At 56.4% G+C, this 20,423-nt stretch overlaps 1 protein-coding gene across 1 annotated transcript; it reads right to left on the reverse strand.

Moving 5' to 3' along the window:
* Positions 1 to 2,394: 2,394 nt before the first annotated feature.
* MYO1A (myosin IA) lies at positions 2,395 to 20,423 on the reverse strand. Its single transcript, XM_084255744.1, has 27 exons — positions 20,295 to 20,423; positions 20,073 to 20,188; positions 19,737 to 19,831; positions 19,464 to 19,568; positions 19,224 to 19,270; positions 19,047 to 19,110; positions 18,697 to 18,795; positions 17,945 to 18,048; positions 17,678 to 17,825; positions 16,808 to 16,926; positions 16,643 to 16,729; positions 15,493 to 15,558; positions 15,224 to 15,328; positions 12,396 to 12,458; positions 12,002 to 12,202; positions 11,619 to 11,845; positions 11,100 to 11,300; positions 10,742 to 10,835; positions 10,190 to 10,339; positions 10,013 to 10,081; positions 8,757 to 8,831; positions 5,486 to 5,620; positions 4,299 to 4,405; positions 3,774 to 3,906; positions 3,441 to 3,593; positions 3,151 to 3,278; positions 2,395 to 2,855 (listed from the first exon to the last, which is right to left on the reverse strand). Exons 1-27 carry the CDS (start codon positions 20,406 to 20,408, stop codon positions 2,729 to 2,731), a joined length of 3,132 nt encoding a protein of 1,043 aa, XP_084111870.1. The 5' UTR covers positions 20,409 to 20,423; the 3' UTR covers positions 2,395 to 2,728.

Raw genomic sequence — 20,423 nt, forward strand, 5'->3', positions numbered from 1 at the left:
GCGGTCCTGCCCTGCACTGGAAGCCGCAAAGGTCCACCATGAATAATGTGCTTTGATGATGTGACTTCTCACAGGGGATGGTGGGAGCCAAGGATGGGGGGGGCAAAGGAATGGCAGAGAGACCTGATCACCCCTTGATCTCTGGGATTAGCAAAGACTTGAAAGAGCTGAGCTAAGCTAAGAGGTGATGAAAGAGACAGGCTGTGGCGGGCTGAAGCAGCCGGGCCTCACTCTGCCCACAACCCGCGTGAAAGGGCCTGGGCATCGGTCTCGCGGCTGCCAAGCACCTAGGTGCTTCTCCCCTTGAGCTCTCTGTGCTTGAGCCACAGCTCAGACGCTGTCAAAGGCCTAGCGGGCCGTGAGTCCTCTGCAGCCCTGCTCCTGGCGGGGGTGTGGCCAGGAGAGGTTGCACACAGGTGACCTGAACATGTCCACCGTACGCACAAGTGCCCATGTCAGCATGGCACTCCCTGCACGTCCTGGAGGGTGCCTTGCGGCTGGGGGTGACATGGGGTGACATGGGTGAGAGTCCAGTGAAGAATGCGAGGAGTGCGGCTCCTGTGCCTGCCCAGCTCTGCTGCGGGGCAACCTGAGGAGGACCCAGGACCAAAAAAGCCCCAGAGCCGGGGAAAGAAATGGCCACATCAGGAGAACAGAGCTGGGCTGCCTGGGGATGCCCGAAGGCCTCCTCGTGGGACTGGAGGGATCCGCGTGACCACCTCCCTCTTCCCTCGGAGGCTGAACCTGCCCGGACTGACCACGCTGGATGGGCCGGGCCGTGGGGCAGCAGAGCCCCAGCTTCTCTCATTGCGATGGAGCCAACGCCAGCCCCATGACACAGGTGGGGAAACTGAGCCCCCAGCGGCTCTGGGGATGAAGACACAATCCTGGGCTCCGGAAGAGCACGAGGCAGAGCCGGGAGGGGGGAGGGGGAGGAGGGAGGGCGGACAAGAGAATAAAGGAAAAGGGAAGGAGCAGATCCGCATCATCACATGACAGGTGTGGGGAGAAGGGAGCCTGCGGCCGCCCCCGCAGCCACCCCAGCGCGGAGAGCTGGCAGCGCCTTCGGCCCTGGGAGAGGACGCGGCAGACAGGGAGCAGCAGCTGCATATTCTGCTGAAATTGCTTCTGAAAATGACCAGACACTTCACCGAGAAAGTGACGACAATTTGGGCCCTGGGAGCAGGAGAGGAGGCGGGAGCCGGGCGGGGGCGGTCAGGATGTGGTCAGCGCCCCCCTCTCGGCCAGACGGGATCTCCTCGGATCTCCTCGGCCTGCTTCTGAGAAGTCAGGGGGGAGCTGAAGAGGGGGGGCTGAGCATCCCCACTCAGGACCAAGTCCTCCACCAGACACCCCAGCCCCCACCCACCGGAAAGAGCGGGCTCCCTGGGGCCTACCTCCACGGGGGGGGGGGGGGGGGCACCACACGTGGGGCTGAGCCCAGAGCAAGATCACTCTGCCCGCAAGAAGACAGGCTCATCAGGTCTCCCGCCATCGCATACTGAGGGAGCCCCCAGCCTGAGGGGGCTTGTCTGCTCCGGGAGGAGACAAGGAAGAGGCAGGAAAGGTGGAGATGGTGAAAGGAGGGAGGCAAATCCAGGGACAGGAACAAAGGCAGCCATTTGTGAGCTGTCGCGGGGCACGGGGCCAACTCTGAGGACAAATGTAGGAGCTGCTTGCTCCCCAAAGACCGAGACCAGAGTGGGAGAGTGTGAGGCAGGACAGCGCCGCTGAGACAGGGCCAGGGATAGTGAGAGCATTATAGGACATTATAGGAGCTTTATAGGAACTTTATAGAAGCTTTATTCATCGTGTATGAATATCAGAGCCCACAGCAATGAGGATGATTCGATGATGCTGATGGAAACTGAGAAAAATAATGACGATGACACAGGAAAAATAAATGAAGACCGGAAGGGGGGCGGTCAGCACCGGGGCCAGCGCATCTGGGCAGGGAGGGGGACAGGCCCCCTGGCAAGTGCCTCCAGCTGCAGGCCCCAGCTGTGGGACTGATCAGCAAGACAGCTGTTGGCAGCAACCCGGCACCTCTGGTGCATGGAAAGGGAAGGGGTGCCAAGGGCAGGCGTGAGGAAGCCGGGTGCTGAGCTTAGGCATGCAGAGGGCTTTGGGGTTCCCTGGTGCAGGAGACCCTGCATTCTGCAGCTCACCTTAGCCCTCATGAACCCTCCAGCCTCGGGCCTCTTCTCAGACTGATTCCAAAGGATCCCAATTTCCGCCCAGCGGGGATTCTCACTTCCTCCCCCAGGGACAGACCTAATGAATCTGCCCTTGGGCCATCTGCGACCTGAGCCCCCTCCCTCTCCCCCCGCTGCCCGGCTCCCCCCAGTCCCTCCAACCCTTCCAGAGCTCAGCCGGTGGAGGAGCCCAGGGACAATTTCCCTTTTTTCCTCCCATTCTTATCATCTGCCTCCAAGGAACCCGGAGGGCGGAGGCACAAGTGGATGACAAGATGGGGGGACGGGACCCACCCACACTGACCAGACTTTTGGGAAGTCATTTATTTCATTGGTGGGCAGGAGACTGAGAATAGGAAGGAGGCAAAGTCGGAAGAGAAGCTGGGGGAGGCGCGGGAAGGAGAGGCGCCTGCAAGGGCTCAGCCCACCATCAGAAGGGTGAGGGCGAGACCCTCCCTCAGAGGTGGGCGGGAGGTGGGTCCGTTCTAGTCCAGGAGGAAGCAGCAGCCCTCTCTGAAGCAGGAGCCACCTCCTCACGACACAGTCACTTCCAGGCACTGGTGCCCCTTCTTCTTGCAGCTCAGCTTGCCGCTCCCACCGCCCCCAGGGCCCTGGACGACCTTCACGTCCACTTTGCCCTCCTTGAAACTCATTGAGAACCTGGAAGGGAACAGGCAGGAGAGACCAGGCTAGTGCCCTCACCCCTCACTTTAGCACCCCATATTTTCTTGATGTCACTCCCTCTCCTTCGTGAGGCAAATACCTCTGCCCCCCTCCTGCCCCCTGTCAGAAGACAAGGCCCCGGAGAACCTGGGTGCTGGGACTGAGAAACACTCCCAAGCCTGCCCTGACAGTGTGTGCTCCGCTTTCGACTCCGTGCGTTTCCCGGTCACAGTGACCATCAGCTTGGTCATCTGCCCCAAGACATCCCCCTCCCTAGCTGTGGTGGCCTTACTTATCAGTCACCAAGACCGGGAGCCGGGTCTGTGTGGCATCCAGGGTCGCCTGGTAGAGTTTGCTCAGCAGTTCGACCACATGCTGACTGACCAGCAGGAAGTCCCCCTTGGTGCCCACGGACGATATCTTCGGAAAGGGCAGAAAGGGCAGGAAATAACGGATGGATTCACTGTTTTCTCCCCAGAGGCGCAGAGGAAGACATCTTCTCTCCATGACCTCCAGCCCACCTCAGCCCCAGGAGGCCTCCAGTCTCCCATCTGAGGCCCTGCCCCCTCCCAGCTCTGATACCTCTTTCAGATGCAAGCTGAAAAGCCCATCCTTGAAGCTGGTGACGGATACCCCGGCCAAGCTGTCCAGCCCGATGACAGTTTTGTCCTGGGACTTCTTCTCGTCTGCGAGAATCACGTGCCTCCTGGTCAGGAGGAGGATTCGAGAGGCGGTCTAGGGAGTGAAGCGGAATGGGTGAGGAGAGGTGGCGATCAGCCCCTACCCCACTCGGCTCAGCCCAAGGCTTCCGCAGAGGAAAAGCCAGCGCAGGCAGGTGGTCAGTCTGTCTGTGCTCCAGGGGCCAGGCCCAAGGCTCTGGACCAGCCTGTGGAGGGGTCAAGATGCAGCCTTCACCTTGCCGTTGCCACGATTGACTTTCTTCACAGACTCTGCCATCAGAACAGGCCCGTCCTCCCCGCCCTTCAGCTTCTGCAGCTTGGGATTCCTTTGCAGTCCAATGTAGTCACCGTGGAATGGAATGGGGACACTGAGGACACACGGCAAGGGTGCAGCTGAGGCAGGGCCTTACTGCTGACCCCGGGGTCATGGAACCAAGCCCACCCCTGTGGAACTGCCACCTTGTCCCAGCCCCTCCTCCCGCCCCACTCTGGCCTCTACCCTAGGGGTGCTCAAGCACACCCGGGCCAACGTGAGCATCCCCTGGGAACTTGTTAGAAAGGTACCTTCTTGGTTCCACCCCCCCCCCATCTCCCCTCCCCGCCAGACCTGAGGCTCTGAGGCATCTGCAGCAATCTGGGTACTATTAGCAAGCCCGCAAGGCGATTCTGGTGCACACTCAGGTCTGAGAGCCACTGTTCCATCCCTGGGGAACCTCCTTGCTCTCCATGACACTGACCACACAGGCTCTGGGCGCCTCACCTCTGGGCATATGAGGCCTTCTTGTCCTTGAACAGTTCGCTGGCACAGAGCTTCTCCTTTAGGGTCTGGATCTGCTTCTCACTCAGTCGAACCAAGAATTTCTTGCACTGTGAGGGGGAGAGGAGGAGGCTAAGCTAGGGAGAGGGCAGGCTGGGGGGGAAGTGGGGAGAAAGCCCAGAGGGGGGAGGAGAGAGGGAGAGACTATGACCCGTGTGGCCCGCTCAGCTGTGTGTTTCAGTGGATCCACCTGTTCTGTTCCCCACTGTCTCTGGTGAGTCCTCTCACCCCCTGCACCTCTGGCCTGTACCCCAGCTCTTGCATGCATAAATAAATAGATCTTAAAAAAAAAAAAAAGCACTGGTCCTGGGCACTGGAGAGAGCGGGCAGGGGCTAGAGGAACACTGTGGAGGAGGGAGGGGCCAGGGGTGCTGGCCGAGGTGGAAACTGCCAGACATGGGCTCTCCACAGCCTGAGACCCAGCCCAGACAGGTGCTCAGTTAGCACTTTCGAATAAGCGAACCCTGTGCCAAGTGAAGTAAGTCAGACCAACTAAAGCAAATACTGTATGATTCCATTTTTATGAGGTACCTGGAATAGCTAACCTCACAGACAGAAAGTATTGCATAGGCCCAGGGGCGGGGACCAGGAGATGGAAAGCCCACTCTTCACTGCGGCAGTCCCAGCGTGGGGTGGCGGGACAAGGCATGGACATGGACCGGGGCGGTGTCTGTGCAATAGCATGACCGAATTTAAAGTCAATGGGCTGTCAGGTAAGATGGCCAAAGTGTCTTACCACCGGGCCTCCCCGGTGGCGAAGCAGTTGAGTGCTGGGCTGCGAAGCTGCCCGCAGCCTCTGCAGCGTCGGTTTGATCCCCGGCCGCCAGGGGAGGGTCCCACATGGCACGCAGACCTCTCCTGCCGCCCGCTGCTCCCCTCTGCAGTGTACTTCGGTCCTTCTGCCTGTTCTGCTCCCCGCTCTGGCTCTGGTGAATTCTCTCACCCTCCCGCGCTTCTGACTGTACCCAGTGCTTGTATAAATAAATAAATAAATCTTTAAAAAAAAAAGGTTTTTACCACCATTTAAAAAAAATGGAAAGAAAAGGAACAATAGGGAGGCAGACAAAGAAAATCGGAGGGAGGCGAGCAACAAAGCACAGGGCAAAGGTGAGGCACCGAACCCCACTCACCCTCCATTGGTGGAAGAGTCGCCGCAGCTCCCGGTTAGCCGTGTTGAAGTACTTGTAAGGAGCCGCTGGCCACTGCCCGTCCAGGACATTGTGGGAGGGCAGATTATTCTTCACCCCCAGCAGGAACTTCCGTGCCTGGGATGGAAGAGGAATGATGAAGAGAAGCCCCTCCCGACAGGCAGAATTGCACCCAGACCCCGCCACCTCCAAGAGGGAGGCGCCTCACAGTGAGGAGCCGCCCGTGTCGTTGAGGACATGGAAGAGAGTCACCCTTGGGGTCGCTTTCAGTGTGAACTGATGGTTGGAGGCTGGACACGGGAGCACGAGGTTGCAGGAGAGGAGAGCTAGTTCCAAGAGGACCCTTCACCCAGGGTGGGCGGGGGGGGGGGGGAGCCAACAGGAAAACCGGCCTGAGGATTTTGCTCCGCTAACGGCCTGTTCCCCAGGCTCGCGGTTACCCGAGCTGACCGCCACTGCCTTAGAGGTTGGACAGGTACCAAGTCTCCCCTCCTCTCTGGTCAGTGAGCCCAGCGCTTCTAGCTGGCATTCAAAGCCCTCTGCCTAGCGGCCTGGCTAGTGAGGCTCTAAGTGGGCCCCACGAGTCCCTGGCTCACCAACCAGCCAGGACTCCTTGTTATGCCCTCTGCCAGCCCGCCCAGTCCCACAGCGCCTCAGCTCACCTGCTCTCAGCCCAGCTCTGCTCACCCCCCACACCTCGATTCCCTAGGCCAGGAGTGGCCCCTCCTTCCTGTGGAGCTGCATAACATGGTACCTCTGCTTTTAGGAACACCATCAGAAGCAGAGTCTGACTTAAGGTTTTTTGTTTAATTTAATATCATTTATTTTCTTATTTAAAAATTTTTTTAAAATTGTGTAGCAGTTGAAAAAAACATCACAGTAGACATCTGCCCATGCACACCCTTTGCCTAAATTCACCGACTCACCGTGTCAACGCCCTGCCCCATCTGCCTGCCCTCTCCCTGTAATGCCACACATCTACGCACCTGTGCATGTAAATAGCTCATACACACACACACGTACAAATCTTTGCTATAGTGTCATCCAAAAGTAGGTTATGATATCATGACATTTCCCCCTAAAACTTCAGCATGCATCTCCAGCAAGCCGGGACACTCGACACCACCGCGATTCCATCACCACGCCAAAGAAAACCAAATTAATCGGACATCTTCAGCCAACAGCGGTGCTGTTGCACACTCATATTTTTCCGCGTGTTCTTAAAATTCTTACAAATGTCCTTTTTAGCACTGTTTTTAGTTTTCCTGTTCCAGGATCCATTCAGTCCTCACCAGTGGCATCTAACTGTTCAGTCTTCCTCAAACTAGAACCAGGACGCCCAAGTCTATCCCCCCGGGAACAGCGAGCACCTTGGCTGTTTATGGGACAGAATTATTAAAGATAGAGAAAATGACTTGATCTTGAGCACTTCTAAATTTTTATGAAAAATTTTTATTAAGGCATTAGAGCAAGAACATGAAAGGAGAAAAAGGCAGAGCACGCGGCATCCCGTTGTGGCGCTCCAGGGGCTGTCTGAGCTCTTTGCAGTGTGGTTTATAAGATCTAGACTCGAGGCCTCTAATCACCCTGGTGTCCCCAGTCCTTGGTCTGGTTTGATTGAATTCAATAAATAGCCCATGTTCTGATTAACGTGGAGCCTCTTTTTACGTGTCTGCTTTTTCTAGAGCTAGAAAGTTCTTTCTCCCCCTATGCAGCTCTCCGGCCCCAGGCCTACCCAGGGTCATAGCTGCCTGGGTTGTGCAGGCTTCTGTTGGGGAGAGGTAGTGGCAGGCAAGGGACCAATCTTAGGCAGTGGTTAAAGTTCAAGAGTCAAATAGTTTGTACCCCAACTCTACCACTTAGCAGCTGTGGGACGCACAGCAAGTTATCTAACCTTTCTGGGCCTTAGTTTTTACCTAGAAGAGGGAGGAAAGAAAAGGGCCTACCTCACAGAGCTGTTGAAAGCATTAAACTTAATGCATATAAAGGTTTAGCATAGATTAAGTGTTCCCCAAAATAGTAGATATTAGCCTAAGTTATAGTCAAGGCAATGACAAAACATAGACTTGTCAAAAAACTCAGGAAGTTGGTGCCTGTGGCCCCAGCAGACATGCTTCTGTAGGGCAGTGTGATTTATTGACATCATCGGTCTAAACCCAACAGCTCCCCGACGTTCAGCAGATGCCTGATAATATGCAGGTGAAAGCAAAGGTGGACAGGGGCCAGTCAGGAGATAGGAACAAAATCAGATCAGAGGCCTCAGGTATGCAGCCAGAGAGCACGTAGTCCAGAAAGGCAGACAGCCCGGAGCCAGCGTGACGAGAGAGCAGGCAGGGAGAGGCCCGGCAAGACGGAACTTTCCTGGGGGAGGAGGTCCAGTGAGGGTCAGGGAGGCGATGCAGAGGCCAGATCTGCACTGAGTGAATGAAGAGGCCCAGAGTCCCCATCTCCTAACTCAGCTAAGGGGTCCAGCCTCCTCAGCAACAGAGAGACCCTCCAAGTAAACGCACGCGTCTCGGGTCTGAGTGAACAGTTGGTAAGTGTTCTAGCAACTGTCAAAAATCAAATCAGCCCAGATGAGGCCTGACTGAGCCCAGCCCTCCGTCCAAGATCTCCCCCTTCCTCCTTTTCTCCTTGCCAAGGCTGCACTGGAAGAGCTACTTTCTCCCTGCCTGGTTTCCTTCCCTCCCACACTTCTCAGAAGTACCAGAGGGACGTCTCTGCAACTCACCCTTCTCTCTGCCTGCTTTTTCTTACTAGGAACTGCCCATAGTTTGAATGTCCAGGACTGGACATGGTTTTTTCTGACCCAAGGCCTCCAGAATTAAGATACGTCCTCCCTGAGATTTAATTTTGACTCTTCTGCTGTAGTAGCAGAGGAGACAGAGGAAAAAGAGGAGTCTCCTGCCTTCACCCCAACCCCAAAATGGGTCCAGAAGGTTGGGTCAGTTAATCTATGTGCGTCCTCACTCGCTGTTCCAGGGTGTTTAACCTCCAGCCCTACTTCTTCTTGGACCTTTCACTAGGACCCTTGGGTGGCGGCTAGGCCTTCCCTCCCCACCAGGAGTTGGTGCAGCGGCTGCCGGAGCCAGGCACAGGGACCTGCTTCCTGCGCGTTGCCCACAACCTGGGATTTCCTTAGGAACGTGCAAATGGCGGCAGCTCAAGGAGGAAAACTGAGTTACCTCTTCCCAGACCCTCTTCCACACACATCCCCCCTCATGCAGCTTCCATCCCTGCCCCCGCCACTCACCATGCTCCTGTAGATGAAATTTGTCAGGGTGATGGCGGCCCCTGACCGGAAGTATTTTCGATAATCCTTTCGGGCCTGGCAGAGACATAAAAGAAAGGGGTCAAAATAAAGATAGATAACTAGGCAGTTAGACCTGGAGGATCAAAGTCCTACTGCTTTTCAACCACGCAGAACGGAGTGAGGTCAAGAGCTGAGATGACAGCTGGAGGAAGGATGCAAGGTCAGACTCTTAGGAGGAAAGGATGTCCTGAGCAAACTCCATACAGGTTTTTCTTTTTTTTCTTTTTTTTAAGATTTATTTATGTATGCATACAAGAGCTGGGGTACAGGCCAGAGGCATGGGGGGTGAGAGGATTCACCAGAGACAGAGCGGAAAACAGAACAGGCAGATTGGACGAAGTACGCTGCTGAGGGGAGCAGCAGGTGAGGGCGAGGCAGAAGAAGAGGTCTGCTGCGCCATATAGGTTGCTCCCTGGCAGGCCGGGGGATTGAACTCGTGTTGCAGAGGCTGCGGATAGCTTCATAGGTTGCGTCTTAACCTCTTGCGCCACCAGGGAGGCCCCTCCATACAGGCTTTGCAGGCTCCACCCCCACGACACTGGGAACTACAAGTCCCATGATCCCCAAAGGGAAGACTGAGAGGACCTGAGGGCGGAGTTAAGCAACTAGGCTCCCTGTGTGAGTATGTAAGCGGCCATGTGGCCAGGGGGTCGCCCTCGTGGCCAGGGGGTCGCCCTCTTGGCCACGAGGTGTGCTCGGTTTTTCGCTAGCTCAGCGGGTCATTGGGATTCCAGGTCAGTGGAACGGGTAGGACGCATTTACGAGCTTATCGTCCTCTTTTTCTCCCTGAATTGTTCATTTCCCCTTCCCTTGTAAATAAACCTTTTATCAACCTTTTGTGTGTGTCTGCAGTTTAGCATTAATAAGTCCCCTTTAAGTGTGCGGGTGAGGACCCACAGTCAGGCAACCCGTTTTATATCGGGGTTTGCCCTGTAACAAGATGGGGGGTGGGGAGGAGGACACTCTGGCGGGAGGCAGAGCCCCACAGCCAGGGCAGGCACACCCAGGTGCACACTCGGCCTCTTGCCCTGTGCCCACACCCCCAGGCACATGAGACCCAGACCCCACAGGCCACCACACGCGCGTGTCCTGGCGCGAGCAGGACTTGCTCTGTGCTGCTCCTCTGGCAGCCGGCACCAGCCAGGGAGGACCCCTGGAGTAAGGAGCCGCCCGGGGGCTCTGCCCTCGCCCCATACCTTCCATCCTCTCACAAAGGCCTGGATCAGGATTGCCGACGCCTTCATCTTCCCGTAGTGTTTCTTTTGCTGTAGAAAACAGTGGGTTTGTGGGTGAGACCCCAACTTCTGAACCCCCGCTTCCACCCCCAGTGTGCTATCAGAGTGAGGGGGTGGAACTTGGGGGGTGGCTGGTACCATGTTGCCCCGAAACCAGGCAGAAATGAGGATCTGACTCTTGCGCATCTGCTGGTAGTGGGTGCGGCAGCGCCAGCCTCGGTACGCCTTCTGGATGAGGGTGGCCAGCTCGTGCAGCCTCAGGCGCCGCTGCTCTTCCAGGAAGAAAAGCTGTGGAGGGCAGGAGGCTGGAGGGGCCGGCCTGGGAGATGGAGCTGTCTCCTCAGGGTGCCCTCAGCACTAGAACCTTCCGGGCCAGTGTTTTCTTTGATCCTTTGGCTTCTTAGTTCATTCATTTAACAAGCATCGACTGAACTGACTCTCGGCAGACCGCAGACCGCTAGGGTTTGGGACCACAGAGCCTAATCCTGAGCGGTGCCTCCGGTGTCGGCAGAGACAGCAGAGCAGGCATCCAACAGCCTAATCCAACCCCAGAGCTTCTCCCAGCCCTGCTGGAGCCCGAGGACGAATTCCCAGGGGCAAGCCCTGCGGAGACTCCCTCAGCCACCCTCCAGCCGCTCCTCGGGTGAGCTCTCCGCTCTCCCACCTTCTACCCACCCTACACAGGCTCACCGTCTTGGGGCTTTTAATGAAGATCTTTGTCTTCCCGAAGGCCAGCTCCCCTGTGGATATGGTCAGCTCCCCCAACAGCTTCTCCACCCCCTCCCTACAGAAGAAGAAGGAGTAAATGGCCAGGGGCACCCAGGGGAGGGCCCTTCCCTGCGTTTCCCCTAATCTGTTTCACGCTGGGGGGGCAGGAGAGAGAAAGCTCCAGGGCTCCAACAGGCCAGGAGCCTCTGAAAGACGCGGCTGTTCAGCCCATGTTCCCACTGTCCCCCCTGAGCTTCGGCCGGCCGACGGCAGCCGCCTCTGCTCCCCTCCCCAACAGAGGGCTCCTGCACTGCTCCCCGGTTACCCCGCTGAGTCTTACCGGTCTCCCCCATTCCAGTGAGGCCAAGTGCTCCTGCTCAGCAGCCGGTACCTCTCCAGGAAGGACGGGTACGCCTGGCGGTAGGCGTAGCCCGCCCGGCGCACCCGTATGTTCTCCAGCAGCCCCAGGTAGTGCACCTGGGTGGCCACCAGCTCTGCGGAGAACTGACGGTGCTGCTGGTGCTCGTTGGGCTTTAGGCACCTGGGGGGCAGGGGGCAGGGCCCAGGCATCAGGGGCATCGCCTCTGCCAGCTGGCTCTGTACGCCCCTGCGCTGCCCACATTCCCTCACTTGCCACATTTCAGAAATGGACACACTGACTTCCAGTTCCACTCACTGCAGCGTGGATCCTCACTAAAGTCGGGTGCTCTCCCCGCCCCATCTGGCTGTTTTCAATGAGGAAAAGGCCTCCATACCCTTATTCCAGAGATGTCCCCCCACCATGGACACATTCTGCAGTGCACAGAAACCACCTAGGCCATCAAGCAGGTAGCACATTCCTCTGCCTCCAGCATATCACCTGATGTAGTTGGGGTTCTTGGAGTACAAGTTCTTCATGAGTATGGCCACAGAGCTCTTGAACTGGGCCCCTGCTGTTGGGGGGCGCTTGAGGGAGGCGTTATTAGGATCGCCTTCGGGGAATAAGGACTTCAGGAGGGGATGCCGGGCCTTCCACATGGCCTGGGACAAGTCCCGGAAGAGAAGGTCGTTGTTCTTGTCAATGAAGCTGGTCACATTGTATGTCACCTGGGGAGGGGCAGCTATTGTTTTGGAGAGCCCAGACGCTGCCCCCTGCTCATTGAAAGGATTCCCAGCTTCCACTCCCAACCCCAGCCCCCCACCCCCACCGCCTCCAGCCTGCCCAGGTCCTCCTCTCCCCTCCCGCTGGCCCTGCCGTATCACCTTGCCCGCATAGTGGCGGATGCGGAAGCAGCCGAGGCCCATGGTGTGGTCGTAGTGGCGCTCAGCGTTCTGGGTGACCTTGCTCTCATAGTGACCGTGCTTGGAGAAGAGCTGGTTCAGCTTTGCCAAGAAGGTGGCATCGCTGACCTGTCCAGGCCGCAGGCACTCTTCATCCAGCATGGCCAGGATGCCCTTCTGATTCTGGGCAAGGAATAAGATTGCACGACCTAGATGCGCCCCCCCACCCCCAGGATGTGCACCCAGGCTGCCTCCCCCCGGCATCCTCCTTAGCCTCCTGACAAAATGGGGCAGGGGCTGGGGAAGAGACAGATGAGGGAAAGATATTCGGGTCAGCAGGAAAGGGAGGTTCCAGAGAAAGAGACAGCGCACTCACATGCTCGATGAGGTTGCAGATGATGTTGTTGTCAAAGTAGTCCACCTTGGTCCACTGTATGCCCTGGCCAGGGACATGGACAAGTCACAGGAGCTCACCCGACCCAGCCCCCTGCCCCCACCCCACAAGGAGCCACTGGAAAACCCCGTAGTTCAGAGGGGGCCTTGGTGTGGTTTCTGTTTATGTCTGCACCCTCCAAGGTTTCGAAGATTTTGTGGGGTAAGGAAATGAGACAGGGAGCCTACAGCGGCTGTGCCAGGGGATGGTGCAGAGACCCCTGGTGCTGTGGGTGGAGGGGGAGGTGCAACGTGCTGGGTGACTGTTGGGGTGGGTCGCCCCATGGCAGGTGTGGGGAAAGGTCCTCGAGTGTGTGGAAGGGCAGATGCAGCACCGCTGTGGCCACGCACTGCAGCACCAGCGCGCATGGGCTTATCATCAGACAACAGGGCCAAGCTGGTCCCCCTTCCAGGAGCTCCCTCAGCGACTCTCAGATTTGCATGTGTGTCACAATCCCCTAAAGGATTCATTAAGCCACAGACCGTCGTGCCCCACCCCTAGGGTCTCTGATTCTGCAGATCTGACACGGAGTCAGGCATTCCTGGCACTAACACCTTCCCAGCGTGGGAAGGTGTTCCCTGCTCTGCCAGGATCTTACTCTAAAAACCACTGATCTATACAACGCTTTGGGACTGTCTTACTTCTGTTTGGTTTTTTATTTTTTAAGGATTTATTTATTTATGCATATAAGAGCTGGGATACAGGCCAGAGGTGCAGGGGGAAGGTGAGAGGATTCACCAGAGACAGAGTGGGGAGCAGAACAGGCAGCTCTACTGAAATCCACTGCTGAGGGGAGAAGCGGGGAGACAGGAGAGGTCTGCTGCGCCATGTGGGTAGCTCCCTGGCTGGGGATTGAACTCATGTGGCAGTGGCTGTGGATACCTCCATAGTGCTGAGACTTAACCCCTTGTGCCACCAGGGAGGCCCTCCTTTGTTTTTTTTAAAGCAAGAATGGTACATTAAGAACTTGCTGGGGGGCCTCCCCGGTGGCGCAGCGGTTGAGCGCTGGGTTGCGAAGCTGCCCGCGGCCTCTGCGGCGCCGGTTCGATCCCCGGCTGCTCCCCGGGCACCGGAGGAGGGTCCCGCATGGCGCGCAGACCTCTCCTGCCACCCGCTGCTCCCCTCTGCAGTGTACTTTGGTCCTTCTGCCTGCTCTGCTCCCCGCTCTGGCTCTGGTGAATTCTCTCACCCTCCCGCGCGCTTCTGACTGTACCCAGTGCATGTATAAACAAAACAAAAACAAACAAATAAATAAATAAAATAAAAACATGCCTCTATTAAAAAAAAAAAAAAAAGAACTTGCTGGGTATCGGGCCTGCAGGGAAGATTATTCCAGATTCCACCCAAGGGCCATGCCTCCCAGGCTCAGGCCATTCCCAGATGTGACTGAAGAACTGAAGTCTTTCTTTCCCTCCTCCCTCATGTCTCCAGGGAACACAGAGTGGAAGTAAGTAAAGTTGCTGTGTCACTTCACCCCCAAAATACCCTCCCCAACTGGTTAAGTAAGTGATATCCATATAGTCCTATGTAGCCGTAACAAGGTGACGTTATATACTGATGCCGAAAGATCTCTCATAAACTGGTGAAAGCAAGCTATAGAACTGAGTATATTCACTGCCACTTGAATACATTTTTGTAGAAAAATATGTTACAGCTTTGCTTGGTTACACATTTTCATGTGAACCTCTGGAAGAGGCCCACTTCGTCACCTCTGGATGGGGAGACTGGGTGGCTGGGGACTGGGCTGGAGGGAGACCTTTTTTTATACATATTTCTAAGCTGTTTTTAAAGATTTATTTATTTACATAAGAATTGGGGTACAGGCCAGATGTGTGGGGGGGTGAGAGGATTCACCAGAGACAGAGTGGGGAACAGAACAGGCAGACTGACTGAAATCCACTGCTGAGGGGAGCAGCAGGTGTGACAGGAGATGTCTGCTTGCCATGTGGGATTCTCACCAGCCAGCTGGGATCGAACTGGCGCTGCAGAGGCTACGGACAGCTTTACAGAGCAGCGCTCAACCGCCTGCGCCACCAGGGAGGCCCTCTTTCTAAGGTTTTTGAAGCTTTGAGAATGTGTTAGCTACTTGATAATTACAAAATTTTAAATAAAAACATGTAAAAATACTAAAAAAAAAAAAACTTTGCCAGATGTTGTGACCACAGAGCTTGAAACCTGCCACAACACATCCCTCAGCGCTCCTGGGGCTCTGGGGAGAGCATGACGGGCTAGACCAACATTCACGCTGTGAGGTGGGTTAGCCCAGTTAGGGAGCTTTCTAGCTTCCAGCCATGGCGAGCAGGAGTTTTCACTGAATAAGGGAAGCAGTGTGGAAATTTTGAGCCACGGGGCACTTTGGTGAGGAGGTCTGGGTGGCGCAAGAGGGGGCGGTGACATCAGCCAGGCCCAGAGGAGAAGAAAGATCCCGAGAGGGGAGGTGCCAAGCCCGGGAGGGCTGTCCCTTCAAAAACTGGCGCAGAGCCTGCTGCAGGCCAGACCCAGCTGTCACTTCCTTCTTGTCAGGACTCTGCCCCACTCGCACCCGGTCATCAAGTCTGCCCCCTTCTTTGCCTGGCCTGGAGTGGCGGGGTGGGAAAGTGGGGGATGAAGAGCAGAAAATTAGGGCTTCTTGGTAGTGCTGGAATGTTCAGCGGCACCAGGGACCTTTTTGTCCTCTGTGTTCCCATCTGGGGACAAATCGTGACCAAGGAGGAAGAAAGATCTGGCATAGGCCTGGAAGTCATTTGCGAGGGCAAGAAGGCCGCGTTTACCTCTCTCTTGTATTCCTCCTGCTCCTCTTTCAGCGTCATCTCTATGAAGACCTGCTGCAGCTTCTCGTTGCAGTAGTTGATCACAAACTGCTCAAAGCTGTTATCCTGGGGGAAGGACAAAGGTTAGGGAGGAAGCTCAGCTCACCCCAAGGCCCTTCCTCCCTCTCAGCCCCTACCTCCCCTCCCACACTCCCTCACCGACCCCCCCCCCACCTTGAGGCTGTTTTCCCCGTGGCCCTGGGGCGCTGAGATTGGGGAAGCTCTCTCACCTCTAATATTTCAAAGCCGTAGATATCCAGAACCCCCATTACCTTCTTCTTCTCCCCAGTGCCCACCTGAAGAGGAAGAACAGAGAAATGCGGGACAGGCCTCTGCACACCTGGCCAGGCCCTTCTGGGTGGATGTGGTTGGAAAAGGGGAAAAAAAGAATTAGGACGAATTCGACCAAGGTGTGAAGGAATTATGATGATTTTCTTCTCCCTCCTCCTCTCTATGCTGGGGACCAGCCGAGAGGGGAAGGAGGAAAAGGACGATTCCAGGGTGGTGCCCCCCCCCATGAGAAAAAGAAAACATCCCTTATATTTATAGAGCAATTTATCTTAAATGTTTTTATCTCATTGATCCCCATATAATCCCATGAAGTCCGATTATTCCCTCTCTACAGATGAAAAGTGAAAATATGAAAAGGGATAATCCCATTTTATCAGAGTGCCTCCCAGGAACTTCGAAACTGATGGCATTTGCATGCACATCATTTAAAAATAATGGCTGGGCACGCAGCCCTCTCCTGCCGCCCGCTGCTCCCCTCAGCAGTGTCCTTCGGTCCTTCTGCCTGCTCTGCTCCCCGCTCTGGCTCTGGTGAATTCTCTCACCCTCCCGTGCTTCTACTGTACCCAGTGCTTGTATAAATAAATATAAAATAAAATAAAATAAAATAAAATAAAATAAAATAAAATAAAATAAAATAAAATAAAATAAAATAATGGCTGTATTTCGATCTAACTCACAAACCCTAAAATTTACCATTCACAGGGGTTCAGTTCTTTTTTTGTCTATTCAACAGGTGTCCCACCACCACCACGACCTACTTCCTGAGCGTTTTCATCATCCCTAAAAGAAATCTTGCACACATACCCTCAGTAGTTCTCCCGCCCCATCTCCCCGCCACCCTGTAACACCGAGCTGCTTCCCATCTCTGGATGTCAAATGAAACGTGTTGACATTTCGTGGAACTGGAATCCCAGAAAAGGTAGCCTTTTGTGTCTGGCCTTTCACCCAATATATTTTCTAGGCTCGTCCATGTTGAATACGTATCAGTCTTTTTAGGTACCTTTTTATGGCCAAATACCAGCTCATTGTGCAGTGTATTGTGCTGCGGCGTATAAACACCACTTGTTGTTCACGCCTTCAGCCTCTCACCTTGATGCTCTCGTTGATTCGGTTCACGATCCAGTTGAACAGGCGGCTGTAGATGTTCTTAGCCAGAGCATCCCGGGCATAGTGGGCCTGCAGGGCGGGCCGAGTTGGTTGGTGTGGCAGCCACAGAACAGACCCAAGTCAGCCCCTCCCACAGAGCCCATATACCTGGGTGACACTCAGCGTGGTGACCACCTTTTCTTTGCCAGTTTTCACGGTCTTTGAGCACAAAGCTCGCTCCAGTTCCACTGAATTCAGACCCACCAGATCCCCGATCTCCCGGATGCCTGGAGCGATGAGGAAATACAATGCGGCCTGAGGGTTCTTCCCAGGGTGGGGCAGGGAGGGCTGGTAAGTGAATGGAGCGGGTTTCCCTGGGCCTTGGTGGGGAAGCCCTTGTGGCCCATCCAGAATATGGCGTTAGGGGAAGCTCTGGGCAGGAGGGAGAGAGAAGGGAGGTTTGGGAACTTGTGCCTGCATTGTATGATCTCCCCAAGCAGGTGTAATTGTAGCATCTCTTTTAAAAAAAAATTATTTATTTATGCAGAGAAGAGTAGGGGTGCAGGCCAGTGGTGGGACGGGGGTGTGAGAGGATTCACTAGAGACAGAGTGGGGAGCAGAATGGGCGGATCTACCGAAATCCACTGCTGAGGGGAGCAGCGGGGAGACAGGACAGGTCTGCTGCGCCATGTGGGTAGCTCCCTGGCCGGGAATCGAACTGGTGCTGCAGTGGCTGCAGATGGCTTCATAGTGCTGAGACTTAACCCCTTGCGCCACCAAGGGGTCCCAATTGTAGCCTCTTATAAAGAATCCCCTGAGCCTCAGAGAGGTCCAAAACCTTGGTCAATCAATACTTAAGATCTTGCGCCAACGTGGCTCATTGGGAGTTCTCAACGAGTGTGTCGGGGGAGCGCTCAGGGAGAAGCTGAGTAGGAAGGAGTGAATCAGAGTAAAGTCAGCTTCCCCCAGAGGAGGCAGCAGAACAGAAAGTGCAGGAGATTCAGGGTGCTGGCTGGGGTCCAGCACGGGGGTGCAGACCTTTCCCATCGCGGATGCCACTTGCTGAGAGCCCGTTGGACTGGAACTCGTCCACCAGCTCCACATTGCCGAGCTTCAGCACCAGGGCCGTCACCTCCAGCACCTGCCTGACCTCGGCCTCTGAGAACCCGATCACGCCCATGGCCTTCTGTGAGAGAAAGCAGAGACCAGAGCCTGAGCGCTGATGCCAGGCCGATGCCTCTTCTCCAAGCCAGAGTGCGGCTCAGGGCGGGGGCTACGGGCCAAGCCCATGCCTGGTGGACCCACCGTGACAGTCGTGAAGTTTCTGCCGTCGTCTATGCCGTGCACTCTGGCCGCCTCCCGGTTCAGATAGGCGTGGGCGCTGGTGTCCGGGTCGAGCTTCAAGGCCTCTGGGGGTCCGGGGGGAGAGGAAGCGGTTGGCACGCAAGCTCTCTGGGGCCCCTCACAGCCCCTACCCCAGCCGGGTTGTTTCATTTATTTGCAGTCTTTTTGTTTTTTTTTTAGATTCTTCCCTTGCCTCCTTTTTTTCGGGGGGGCCTTTAATTCCTGTGATGATAGACTCCATTATTAAGCAGTGCTTAGGGTTTGCGGGCTCGTAATTATTGGTTTTATTTTTCCCAACTTTCTGAAAGAAAATCCTCGTTTTACTCCCCCCTCCAGCTCCCCGTCCTTAGGGTTTTAAACACTGAAAACAAACAAGTGAACACTCCGCCTGCTTGGGGTTCAGTGGCTCTGGAAGGACACAGGGCGGCAGATGGGAGGAGGGTCCCCCTTGTCAGCCAGCTGGGGAAAGAGCAACCCGGCAGGACAGGGAAATGGCAGCGCCAGGGCGAGCTCATCCCTCGCGAGGAAGGAAGAGGACGCAAAAGTCAGGGGTCTGCTCCCAGCAACGGGCGGATGAGAGTCGGTGGGGGGAGGCTGGAGACGCCTGCGGGGTTTCATGTAACGGGCTGCGGGGGCCCAGCGGGGGCCAGAGGTTCTGGGGGTCATGGGGGTCAAACAGAGGCTGGGGAGGCCCCGCGTGGCCGGGCGCGTACTCAGCAGCTCTGCGTCTGCCCCGGCCAGCAGCTGATAGAAGATGTGGAAGTTCCTTTCTCCTTCCAGCTGCCTCACCACGCGGGATTTCTCAAGCAGATCTGACAGAGAAGGAGAAGACAATGTCCGAGGGCCTGGGAGGCACCAGAGGCTTCCCTGGAATTCGGCCCTCATGGCTGGCTCTGCCCGCGGCTGGGAGGTCTGCTGGCCGTCCTCCCTCCCCGTCCTCCCTCCCCGTCCTCCCTCCCCGTCCTCCCTCCCTCCTCCCCACGCCCCCGGGGGGGGGGGGCACCCAGCGGAGCAGGTGGAAGGGGAGGAGGCCTCAGCGCCGGGGACACAGGGACACACGCACAGTTTGTGATGACTCCACCGAGCGGGGATCCCTTGAAGTCAAACTCAACATCCATGTACTTTCCCTTCAGAGGCCAGAGAGAGAGACACCCCTTCTCAGCATCCTGCCCCGAGGGGTCTGTGCCCGCGCCCCCGCGCCCCCACATCCTCTCCGACGGGCTGGGAGATGCGCACTCACAAATCGAGAGGAATTGTTGTTGCGAATGGTCTTGGCGTTGCCAAAAGCTGCAGAGAGGAGCAGAGGGCGCGAGGGGCTGAGGGGAGAGGGGACCCCCCAGCAGGGAGGGGAGCACCTTCCCGCCTCCTGCCCCCTCGGCAGCTCAGCTGAAGGAGGACAGTGTTCGGGGAGCGCTGAGCAAAAGCGGGGCTGAGGCTCCGGGGCCCTGGGCTGGGCTGGGGAAGAGACTCCAGTCCTCACCCTCCAGCACCGGGTTGGACTGAAGCAGCTGCTCCTTCACGGAGTTCACCTGCTCGCCTTCCTCGCAGACGGCCGCCACGTAGGACATCACCAGCTTACTGGCCTCTGTGCAAGAGAAACTTGCGTGGGGCCCCGCCACCCTTCACCTCCGTAGGCCCTCCCAGCCCTCGAGCTGGAGCCCAAGGAACCAGGAAGAAATCTCCGGGGAGGGGGACGGGGTAAGGACGAGGCCTGGCTTGGGGAGATCCTGTGGCTTCCCCGCAGCTGCCTCACCCGTCTTCCCGGCTCCGCTCTCGCCTGTGATGAGGATGCACTGGTCTCGGCCCTGGTCCCTCAGTGACTCATACGCCATGTTCGCCAGTGCATAGCTTGGGGGAGCAAGTGGGTGACGACGAACGTGAGGCCGGTCCCAGATACCTTTTGACTCCATTTCCAGACCCTACATTCGTCTCGCCTCCCCCCTGGGGCCAGACCAAGGCAGCGACAGCCTAGGAGGAGGCCCCCAGAGGCCCGTGGAGACCCTCCCTCAGGGGAAAGCATAGAGGAAGTTAGGATATTTCATCACTGAGAAGCTGGGCCCCCCGAGCCCTCCCTCGGTCCCCCGCTCACATATGTGGCTTCTCCTCGTAGAAGGTGCAGTCCCGGTATTTTGCAATGAACTCTGGACCGTAGATGGGCAGATCTTGGTAGGGGTTCACTGAGATCAACACGTTCCCGATGTAGGTCTGAAGCCAGGGAAAAGATGGAGGAAGTGAGCAGGGGGCCTGGGGGCGTGGAAGCCAGTGACCTCTGACCACACCCCGGGGCAGGGGCGCCCCCCCCCACACTCACGTAGATCTCCTTGTTTTCATAGCGCAACTGGAGGTTGTTTAGCAGAGACTCCTGAGCCAGGGGTTCCAGGAGGATGAGGTCCTCCACCCCTATGGAACGTTCCAGAAGAGCCATATCCAAAAGGGTCGT

This window comes from Talpa europaea, assembly GCF_964194135.1.
Source record: "Talpa europaea genome assembly, chromosome: 15".
NCBI classification, from domain to species: Eukaryota; Metazoa; Chordata; class Mammalia; order Eulipotyphla; family Talpidae; genus Talpa; species Talpa europaea.